The 12,355-nt window shown below is 38.6% G+C and overlaps 1 protein-coding gene across 1 annotated transcript; it reads left to right on the top strand.

The window, feature by feature from the left end:
- Positions 1-2,038: 2,038 nt before the first annotated feature.
- rerglb (RERG/RAS-like b) lies at positions 2,039-4,839 on the top strand (the record flags this gene model as incomplete). The annotated part of the gene is made up of 5 exons (XM_083969354.1): positions 2,039-2,090; positions 2,547-2,603; positions 3,137-3,210; positions 3,480-3,628; positions 4,554-4,839. The coding sequence occupies 5 exons, from the start codon at positions 2,039-2,041 to the stop codon at positions 4,837-4,839; spliced, it is 618 nt and encodes a 205-aa protein (XP_083825480.1).
- Between the last annotated feature and the right edge of the window lie 7,516 nt (positions 4,840-12,355).

Below are 12,355 nucleotides of genomic sequence, written 5' to 3'. Positions count from 1 at the left end.
TGTTGGACAGTATAACGTGGTTTAGATCACTGAGTGTGGAGGTGATGTTATTGTGTGGGTTTGCAGATGGTTTGTGCAGGTTTCAAAGCAAACCGTCCAACTCAGGGTACAAGCAGCTGTTTTTTGGACACAGCAAAATAAACAGAATTTGAGCCAATAACACAGTTAACGGATCAATATCCCTGCAGCATTCCTACTACAGTAAAAGTAATATAATTTCTTTGAGGGAAGATGACAGAAGTACTGTCCAGACCAAAGCTGAGCTCAGAATTACAGACAGTCCAAAAACACTTACACCATATTTTTTGAGAAGGATAAGGATGTTGATAATTACTAAAAATGATCACATAGCTTCATGATTTCATACAGTAGGTGTCTCTCTTGGATAGGTCACTATACTTTCTTTACAGAGTGATGTCATTGTAGTAAGAGAGTTAGAGAGCTGGAGGAGAGAGGAAAAGTTTGGTCTCTCAGGTCAGAGGTTCTCATCAGACTAAAACCATAATTGTAACCCAAACTATAACCATCTATCATACTGGCGTGGCTGCCAGAGGTTTGATCTGAGAGCAATCAGCCAGCACCTCCTGGAAGACTTGATTCGGGGCAAACAATAAGATTAGATATGGGGTTTTTGGCAAGTGTAACAGCAGCAGCTCCATGTCCTCTTTAATCTTTAATTAATCTTATGACAATTCCCTCTGTTTGATTTCGTCGGCTCTGAATTTCCTGACCTTGAAATCCTCGGTTTGCGGCTGAAAACACAAATGTTTCAGCCGTTTTGCACCACTGTGGATTCAGTCGAGCACCAAGTTAAAGAAGAAAGATGCTCTCAAAGCGCTTCTTCACTGCCACTTCAAACATCACACGTAACGATGAAGTAGAGTGCGTGGAAACATGAAAGAAAGTGACATGTACTGTAGCTTATTGAACTCTTTTGTCTTCTGGCTTTTTAACCCAGGAGGCATTGCTGGTGGCGGATGCTGCATGTCACACAAGAAACTGTTTACAAGAGGTTTTGACATTAGTAGAAAATTTCACTGAAAATCACATAGTGATTGCATGTCTAACACAAGAGGAAACTCCTCCAGCGACTGACATGAAACAAAAGTAAATGAAACTGACACTGGGTTTTCTATCGGAATATCTGTTTCAGATTTAGTCATAATATGGAAGGAGGAATGTTTCTTCAACTAATTTAATGAGAAAGCTTTTAAGACACGTCCCTGGTGGTGCATTAAAGTGTTATTGTTGTTAAACTGAAACAACAGGACCCCCTCAGCACAGACGCTGTCCAAGTTGGAGTTCAACATCAGCTCAGTGTGCTGTAAAAACCTTGTTTATTTAGGAGCAAGGATACAATGCTGTCGTTTCTCTGCTGTTTTCTTTTTTCCTTCAGGATCCTATACAGCACAAAGGCTCAGGTGTTAATATGTATGCTGATTTTGGTCAGGGGGCATCTTGCTGTGTTTTATTCCAGAAAAAAGGTGTATGACCTTTCAATCTGCAGAATCAGAGTAAAACATTACGGGATAATAATGAGACACTCCTGTGACCTTTGGTGAACAATGAAAAGGGCAAACAGGGAGGTTCTGATAGTGCAGAGAGAAAAATGAGAGCTGACCAGAGAAGCAGTCTGTTAAATCAAAGTTTGGGGTCTCTTTACAGCTGCGGGTGGACGAGCGAGAGAGGGGAAACTAGAGTCTCACTCAGGTCATCTGTCATGTTATATTCTCAACGTGTGCTGGTATTTTATAGTCTGTTGCTTAGATTATGTAACAGTTACATGTCTGTCCTTTCATTGGCTTAAAGCAAGCAGCAGTATGGAGTTACTGTCATTCTCAATTACCGTCTCTACAAACCTGTCTGTATTGTGTTGATCAACGTTTTTTTGCCGCCCTGCTCGAGAAACTGAGAGGGGGGCAGAGACTTTGTGTTTTCCGTCCTCACATTGGCGAAGTCTCTCAGTCTGTAGAGCGGTATGTAGCGTACTGTACAGGAGACAGAGGAGAGGAGGGAAAGCTCAACAGCCCACATCACCATGAATGACATCAAGTTGGCTCTGCTGGGGAGTAAAGGTGCTGGCAAAACAGGTGAGCACAACGGACACTGAACAGAGGTACCAGATACTGTTTTGCTGATGTTTCTTTTTGCTCTGTAAACTTTGCATGGACTAGAGTGTGTGGCATCTTTATGTGTTTATCTAATATAACAGACTAACATACAGTACTTTATCTATTATAGAATAAACAACCATCCTGTATCCAGATGTTTTGTTTGTTTCGTGGATGTTTATATACAACCAACCAGGCAACAAAGTTCCACTGCAAGTCTATTTAACAATGACAAACATGTTCATACTAAAAGTATGTTGATAATTAGAGACACTGTATGCAAAAGATAATCTTTCCGTCAGCATAAGGACACATAAACATCTCTAATGGAGTCTCTATGACAATGCCAAATAAAGGTTTCAGACAATGAGATGATTATGTGAGTAGCTGGCATGTGCTGTAACTCCAACGCTGACTCTCTCTTTCTTCAACCAGCTCTTCTGGTGAGATTCCTGACAAAACGTTTCATCGGAGAGTATGCTTCCAGCTCCAGTACGTAAATACACTCCATAAACCAGTAATGTTGTTATATCATATAAAGAAATGTCATATATGGCTCTCCGCTGTGTTTCTGTTGGCCTCACACACTAATTACATTATGTCATTTTGAGGTGACTTAACAAAACCTCCTTTACTGTCTGTTTCATAAGGGTTTCGAATCAATGACGTGCACATTTTACCACCACTTAGTGTTTATCTTACAGCCTGGATATCTGTAATAGAATTACAGTTTGCAGAGGGGTATAACATTTCCAAACCTTTTCACTTCTGGCCTAAATCAATTAGCTTGTTTGCCCTCTGAGCATTCATGCACCGCAGTAATTATACTAATCTTTGTTCTGTGGTTTGACTAAACTGGCACCATGCTGTGATCACTGCGTCTCTGTCAGAAAGCTTTGTGGACTTTCCTTTTTCATTTGTGGCAATGCACAGCAGTTTAACAATTATTTCATAAAGTGCTACTTTATATATATACATATACAGTATGCATATAAGATAATAATACTTTTCTTGTTTCTTTGCAGATTCTTTATACAATAAAAGGATGTCCATTGATGGGAGGCAGATAAACTTGGAAATATTTGATCCATGTTCACAGGTTGTAATAATGTTATTTTTTCCTGTACCATAAAGTGTTGTTTTGAATGCATTTCTAATATTCACTAAGCCTTTAGGGGTTTAAAAGGTTTGTGTTGTGACTATTACTCCAGAATAACATACTTACTGAGCTTTTTTTTTGACCACACCACAACAGTTTTGTCTTTCCTTCACAAACTTCTTGCTTTTCTTCAGTAATTTGTGGTTGAGGGAGGGATACTTGTGCTGCATGTGTTTCATCTCCAATCATCTCCACCTTTGCTGTGGCAGAGTGGAAGCAGCAGATGCATCCTGGAGGAGCCTGTGAACTGGGCAGATGGATTTGTGGTTGTGTACGACATCAGTGACCGAGTGTCCTTCCTCCAAGCCAAAAGCATCCTGCGGCAGATCAGAGAGGCCCGAGAGGAGAGCAGTAAGGGGTGAGTGACCGGAGTCTGCCGGGAATGAAGCCGAGCTGAGGGATTTGCTTTGATGGACTAATGAGAACCATTCCTGAGATGAACGCGTGTTGGCCTATCGGGGTGAAGATCAATGTGGTATGCTGTGAGTTCAGGATTACATTCCAACACGCTGTACTGACTGAGATGAGCACAAGTATCCCAGTATGGTGTACAGTTTCACTTTGTAGTCAGACTGAGCCAACATGAGCATGAGGTTGAAGGCATTTTAAATCTTCTAGGACTGAAACCTCACAGCTCCTCTGAGTTAATTAACTGGGTAAATTAGACAAATAATCTTTGAATAATTTATATAAACTTTTCTTGTTCACGGTAATTGAAATGGAATGGAAAAAATACATAAGATTATTTCCTGCAAGATGGCAACAGTGGTGAATAGTCACAGTTTTCCTTGAGGACCAATTTCCTTCAGATTCTTTTTCTCTCCTAAAATATTAAGAGACAGATTTAAAACAGATAAGAAACCTTTACTGTGCTTTAATGAAACCAGAGCTGGACTCCCACCACTTGAACTGTTCTCCCCCTTTGATTATGAGAAGAGACCAACAATAAATCCGAAGTCTACCCGAACAGATACAATATAATAAAATGCATCAATTATACTGACACACTGATTTAAAATTGCGTTACACTTAATTAACATGTACTACTGTATGTGTTTATTTATTATAATAGATGCAGACAAGAGAATATGAATGTTTGTAAAGATTTAAAATGGAAAACATAATAATACTACATTGAATTAAAAGCATTAAACCCATTAGTTTTCTGCGTTATAATGTTTAAAAGTGAACACGCCATAGAAAGAGCTAAGCATTTTAATCTAACCTGATGATGTAGTTGTTTGCAGCATGTTGGGCTGACCTTTGACCTCTCTCTATGGCAGAGTGGTGGATGCTCCGGTCTTCTTGGTGGGGAACAAGCAGGACCTGTGCAACGCCAGGCAGGTGAATGAGGAGGAGGGTCGATCCTTGGCTCAGGAGCACACCTGCCCCTTCCAGGAGGTTTCTGCAGGAGAGGACTACTTGGAGATATCCAACGTCTTCACGAAGCTCATCCGTCGTGTAATGGAAAACCTTAAGCACCGTGCAGACCGCAGACGTTACAGTGGCTCCAAGTCCATGGTGAAACTCATCAATAACGTCTTTTGTAAAAGGCGGAAGTCCGTCTAATAGAGGAAATCAGTGGTGAATAATTATGACAGTATATGCAACTATACACACACTTTGATACACCAGGCATTTTGTGTTGGTCAACAATATGTGGACATTTTATACTGCACACTTCAATTTTACTGAAATTTCAATGTCAATGTTTCAGTGAGGAAATAAATCCAGAATGACATTAAATTTTTCACTTAATTTACTCCACCTCACTATAAAACAATGGTGGTTTCAAATGATTGTGGTTTTCTGAAGCCCCTTACTATAATGGCTCATGGTATGCTCATTTTAAATTGAACTTTTTATCTCACAACAGAAACATTCCCACCATTAAACAATTTTGCAATTTTCAGTTCATAGCTGAATTACAGTGGGCAACATGTTTTGATCTCATATGGGGAAACATCCAGTAGATCTACAGAAAAGCAGGTGTACATTTTAAACTTTAGTTTACTAGTTTGGAGTTAAATGGCATTCCTGGGCTGAAGTTCAGGCTGCCCAAATAACAATTGAGGTTAAACATTTACAAATGACCTTTGCCACTGATTGAAATCACATGCAACAGCACCATTTTAACCAGGATGGAGCTGCAGCCTCAGTTAAACAGTTTCTCAGTTTGTTGTTGTGTTGTGAGTAAATTCAGAACAAAGAACATTAGAGCAGCAATAAAGTAACTCAGGAGATTTTCTAAGGTAATTTGTCCCACAAATCTGACGCTCTGGTACTTGACTTGGGTATTTTCATGCCCCATCTTTATTAAACTCTTCAAAGTTACTACTTCATTTGAGAAAATAATACTTTTTACATACAAACCAGATCTTTGAAGAGCATATCAGATGTGATGTTTTTGTAAAGCTGAAATAATTTGTCAAGTAATTGATTTATCAAGTTAGAAAACATTGCTCGGACAGTTGTTGTTTTTTTAATTGTTGATGTAATTTTAAATTCTGTGATGCAGTATTTTTTATTTTTTTTACAATTTGTTATTATTACTTTTACTGAATATTGAGTTTGTTTGAAGTTTGCTGTCACAGCTGCTTTTATCATAGAAATAAACTTAATTCTCGTCTTTCCTTTATAATGTAATATATCCTTGTAAAGTATTATTTTGAATGCCAAATTTCTAAAGATTTTAATTCAGTAAAAGAAATGAATGAACTGCTCCAGAAACAACTTTAACCACTAGATGGAGACACAGGACTGAGCAATAAAATAGCAGGCTACAACACATTACCACCAGGCAACGACTCGTTTTCTTCTGGGCTTCTGTGTCCACTCCACACATCAGAGTAAAGAGCTTCAGGGCTGTTTTGAGACTTATAAACCCAGTGCAGGTCCAGTTGTGGTGAGGTTTGTCACACACACGCACATCCACACCCACACCCACACCCACGCGGTGAGTCTTCGAATCCAGCAGGAGCCGCGTCCATTCATTGGCGTTTTTGTCCCTCCTCGCTTCCCGTACTCACTCGCAGAAAAAAAGTTTTTTGCGTGGAGACACAACCTGCGGGAAATGATCTCCTCTAAAAGGTGAGAAACTTTTCCTCACCTGCTCTTAACAACAGCTGCTGCCTCAGTGTATCTCATGGTACGTTCACGTGTTTGTCTTTTTATTTATTTGTAGCCATTTGACAAAAGGTTTGTGCAACTTTACACTTCGTTGCCAAGACAACGCGTGAATGCAACCTGCTATGACTGTCGCTCCTCAGGCTTTCTGTGCTGTTTGAGGATTTAATAACAACAGATTAATTAGTGTTTTAATGTTACACGAAGGTCAGTGACAGAGTGACATTTGATGAGTTGAGCTATACGAGGAAAGCGAAGGATTTCAAATTAACCACGAGACATTTAATTGCACAAATATGATGAGGAACATTACAGAGCAGGAAAATACCATCACAGATCAATATAACAACAAAACCTAATTAGTTTAACCCTTTCAAGCATGAATAATTAGATAACAACGTAAAGTAAAGTAAAATAAAAAAAAATCATGCAATTTCTTTTTCAAAACATTGAATTTTGAAGGAGTTGTGAATCTGTCCACTGTAATGGACACCATTAATGGAGCTCAATGTTTTTGATATGTATAAACACAGAACAGCACTTAATAACAATAAAAATAGAGAGGACATATAATTCTAGATCTGAATGTGTGTCTGTGTGTGTGTGTGTGTGTGTGAGAGAGAGAGAGAGAGAGAGAGAGAGAGAGAGAGCAACCTGTTGTTAGATGAAGACGCAGACTGTAAGAATTGAAATAATTTGTCAAATCTAAAGACTATTCAATATTGACGTTTAACAAAACTATTCACTTGAAGTTCTATCAAAAGTTAAACAAAACACACAAAAAGGTCGACTCAATATATAGGCCTAATTGGCAGGGTATAGGCTACTCTTTGCGTAGCATCCACTGGAGTGGACACATCTGTTTTCTTGAAAAACAACTAGAAAAACTGCAAAAAGGGTTAGGGTTATCTTATTTAGATGAAAAACATTTTTACCCTGTCTAATTCTCTGTTCTTATAAGGATTTAGCTGTTCCTGACCAACGTTGTGCATTTCCTCCTCTGTCTGCCATTTTGAATTTCTGATACAAACCTCAAAATGATAAAAAGATACAATAATAATCATATGGAATTTTTGAAAAGCGCTACCTGATGGTTAAGAAATGATACTACAGCCCAAATAGTTGAAAATGTCTCCAAATGTCTGTCCACTGTAGTGTCCACCTGAAGTGTAAAGCGTAATCTTAGCTGCAGTAGAGCACAGTGTAAATGTGTTGGCCAGCTGATTGAAAAAGCACAAAATCACCCCGGCAGGTGGACAATGAATGATTTATAACTGAGGGTGTAGACATCTGTGTATTCTGATATGAATGTGCTGACTTCTCTTGTCATCGGAATGAATTCGATTTGCTCTTGTTTCTGCTATGGCCTACATTTTTATAGATGTTTGCCCTCCTAGCTTCGCAAAGCTGAGCCCAGCAAGGGCAGAGATTAGCTTGAACCAGGATTAAACCAATGAGAAAATTTGAATTTGTTGGCCCTTATCTCCCAGCGACATGTGGAGTGCTCTGAGCAAATAGCAGAATTTGATCTTTTGCTTCCTTTTGGGCAAAGCATGTTTTCTTGCCAATAGACACTTATCAAACATGACCACTGAAGACAGGAGGAATTCTTGGAGGGGCCTTTAAATGATTTGTTTATAGGGACACTACATGCATTACTTGTTTTCTGAATATGGGAATAGGATCTTAAAGCACCTCCTGGATACCACCCCCTGCCAGACGCGCTTCTGTATGACTGTAATACAAATAACATGTGACATGTTTGAGTCTCTTGAAAGATGTTTGAGATCAAATTTTGATTTTACAATACGTAACTGTGTTGTGTGGTGTTAAGACTATAAAACAAGAGCTAGCATGCAAATCAAAAAAATAAAAACTCAACTGAATATTTCACTGTCTATATGTCAATTTGGCCAAACAACATTTTCTATATTCAAAAATTGTATCAGGAACATCCTCACAAATGAATCATTTTGTAATTTCCAATTACGGGAACACTACATGTTTGCTCGGTGTAGGAATTTTGTTCATCCTGTAGATCGTTAACTCTCAGGTGTTTTTTTTTTCACAGCTGTGTAGTTGGTGTGTTGTGGTGCTTTAATGACTTGATTACATTTGGACCACAAGCTTTGATAATCTCTCTCTCTCATAATATCAAGGTTCACCCCATAACTTAGCGCAGTAGATGGGCTCTATATTTGCATTCTAAACATGCAATTTCTTGCCTCATCAGGTAATGTAATTCCACGCTTCATTAGGACTGTGAAGTTTATCATTTGTCATCAAAGCCAAGCTGTCAATAAATGATTAAGTTTCACATAAGGAAAATGTAATATTTGGGCTCATGCAAAACGGATAGCGGTGTACATTTTAATTGGAGTTTGTAACATTCTGCTTTTGTTTGATTTTCAGCCTGTGTTTTAGCAGCTACTTGTTACAGCTAGAGGCGCTGTCATTAGAGAGCAGCTAACACCTCCTTCATTCTGCTGTTTGTGCCATTAAGGAAAACAAGTTAAGGGCAATTCCATACAAATGTCAACCTCACCATGAAAAAATAAAGTAGCCATATTTATAACAAAACCCATTTAAAATGTATCATCAAGGTCTATATTTTGAAGTACAAAATATATTTGATCATAATATTCATGCAAATACATGTTTTTCCTCACTACAATGAGGAGACGCAATAATGTAAAAATTTATTTTTCAAATAACCAAATTGTATGACTTTCTGAATGGCCAAATGGCAAAAAGAAATCACCTACAGATGTCCTCTAACCTCACTTTTTTATCAAGAAGGGCTGTTGTATCAATATTTAAATCAGTTATGTACTTTGTGTCTTTCCATTGTCAGGTGGAACCTGCTATTAATGATGCCCGTTTATGGGACAGCGCGTGTAACGTCCATAACGTTTTTTAAGAAAAGTTGTCATAAAACATGCATCTGGAAAGCAATTTCAGCCAAACTTTCTAAGCAAAGCTAACTTTCATGAAGATGACATATTAGCAACAATTGGTCATCCTGGTCTTATTTTTATTATTATTTCCGAGCGTTACGGACGTTACCGTGACGGACGTTACATATTGTAGATGAATTCTTGAGTCAATCATCTGAACCCCAGTCCATGTGTGAACAATGTTGATTACACTGTATCACGTTAATGGTTACACCCCACTATGATACAAGTTAATACTGCTCCTGTGGCTCGCTGTGTAGTGCTTATCATCCTGAATGAGCTATTTGCAGGAATGGGCTGCATGCCGACATGGGAAAATGTTACTGTATCACATTAGGCTACGCGGGTACACTGCCATTCTTGCTCGCTGTTTAACAGGGTTGAGCCGGCGCGTATCTGGTATGGTTAAAGCACTTTTGACGAGTAGCTACGATTATTGTACGAATAATACGAGTCATTATCTGTGCTTTTGATGAATGAAAACTACACACACAAACAGGTCACTACAGCTGTGCCCCGCTCCGCGCTCTCTCTCTCTCTCTCTCTCTCTCTCTCTCTCACACACACAGTGACAACCTCTCTGTCAATCACTCACGTTTGACAGCTCACGTCTCGTCTCACTTCAATAGGCTACCAGTTAAGTTTTCCTCCGCTCGCTTTCACGTCGGTCCGTAATTATTTATAGTCAGTAGCCTAGGCTACTAGAGATTCTGGTAAACTTTATTCTTAGACCTGGTGCTTTTGTTTTGGCCAGACAGTTCGACTTGCGTCGCGCTTCTCACTTTTTTTTTTTTTTTTTTGGTTCGCCAATTCATTAGAGGGATAGTTCACCCAAAATTCAAATTTCACTCATTATCTACTCACCCTCATGTCAACTAAAAAGACACACCAAAAACATCTAAATACCTCCATACTGCTCGTCTGTAATGTCCCTCTTGTATTGAAGCCCCAACATGATAAATTGTTTTAAAAAAATTTTAATAAGTCTATATTTTAAGCTTGTTTGTAGCAGAAGCTCCCAGTGTCTCGGTTCACTGCTCTTCCTGTGTCAGTGCAAATCTTGTGTGATTTGCACTGACCGGCGGAACAATTTCTCATGTCGGGGCTTCAATACAAGAGGGACATTACAGACGAGCAGCATGGAGGTATTTTGAGGGTTTTTGGTGTGTCTTTTTGGTCGAAGAAAGTTGGTATCCATTCACAACCATTATATGGACAAATACTGCTATGCGGACCCCCCCCCCCCGTAACTCAGAGAAGGGACGGAGGACTCTGAAACTTCTCACAGCTCTTAGTCGACATGAGGGTGAGTAAGATAATGAGTGAAATTTGAATTTTGGGTGAACTATCCCTTTAAAGTGACACACACGCACACTAATCAACATTATGTTTAACTTTGTGTATAAAAGAAAAAAAGAACATTACGTACACTTTAAATTATAAGCATATAGTCTGTAATTTGGGCATTCATACCTTTTCCCTGGCTAACTTCTGGCTAGCTAAAATTTGCTGTTAACGTTAGCTTCATATGAGTGAAAGATCAGGCACAATCAGCTAGTGTAGGCTAGTAATGTTAATTGTACCATATAAGTGCTAAATCCTCTTCATTATTATCAACACACAAGCTTAAAAAGGCCACTCAAGTCAAACAAATGTGGGTAAACCACTATTTTTGACTGTCTATTTCAGACATGTAACATCCATAACGCAAAAATGTAACATCCATAACGGCACTTTTCTGTGATTCTTTCCTTAACAGGAAAAACAAGGTTTTCCTGAATGTGCTTTTTGGGTACCTCAAACCCTTCCCTACAAAAATATATTTAACATGTTAGTCTTTGAAAGATCAATTCACAGAGTTTTCATCATGTGTTCAGTGAGTCCGAAAAGCTTGTCCATTTCCGTAACATCCATAACGCTGGGTATTTTGTCACTTCTCTCAAAATCCAAAGGGTCAAAACATTTCATATTGCAGGCTTATTTTTATCCCAATAAGTGTAACTAAAATATGTATTTTAAATTTTCTAATTCATATCAATGCCTTGTCAAAGTTCAGCTTAGTTTCCAATTTTCTCTCTGAATGTAACATCCATAACGCTGGAATTGCCCTTAAGCAATAATGTAATATCCTGATGGTTCAGTTGAAACTGCTATGAAACTGTGGTGTCACCAGTATAATGCTATTTCTTTCCAGGTGGCAACTGCTGCTGAATTTTGGTTGATCTCCTTTAGCTTTAGGGGTGCAAGCAGCTATCATTTCTACAATTGATTAATCTCTCAATCAGCTATATTGGCTATAAAATGTTAGAAAATGCTCCTAAATATTTCATTTACTACAGCTGAAGGTTATATCAGTCTTCAACTCAAACATCAACCAGATAAAATCTGAAAAGTTCACATTTTAAAAGCCAAAACCAGACCCAATATAACAGAAGCAATTGATTACCATCAATTTACCTGTAATGACCACATGACCAAAGTCAGTGGAATGACCTTATATCGTGCAGGGTAAATGATAATTATAATATTATTAGGTAGACGATAGCAAAAATTCATATTACAGATGGGAAAAAGCTGCTCACGAAGCAATTTGATTTGGTTGACAAAGTCCTATAGGTCAGAAACGGTTGTCCTTGCAATTTCACGTCAATCGATGCATTGATCAACAGGCCATTTGTTACAGCCAATGGGGTATATTCACTTGTGTTCACCACTTTGTACTTTGGAGGTGCTTTTCAGACCTTGTAGATCAGCAGCAGTGGCACAGGGCAGTAGAAAAAAAAGAAGCAAAATTGTCAGAATAGTGTTTGACCTGTTCAACAGTTTTATGTCAGGGAATGTAAGGAACATTGGAGCCTCTAAGGGGCTGATGAGGGTGGGAGAAAGAGTAAATATACATTAACTCAAGTTAATGAAAGACAAGCAGGTTTAAGGGACGAAAAGTTACACAAGATCAGAGTCATCCTTTGTATGTCCGTGCTTTGTTTGTTCCAAAGTGACAT

This window comes from Trachurus trachurus, assembly GCF_905171665.1.
Source record: "Trachurus trachurus genome assembly, chromosome: 3".
NCBI classification, from domain to species: domain Eukaryota; kingdom Metazoa; phylum Chordata; class Actinopteri; order Carangiformes; family Carangidae; genus Trachurus; species Trachurus trachurus.
This window is presented reverse-complemented; position numbering and strand designations above follow the sequence as displayed.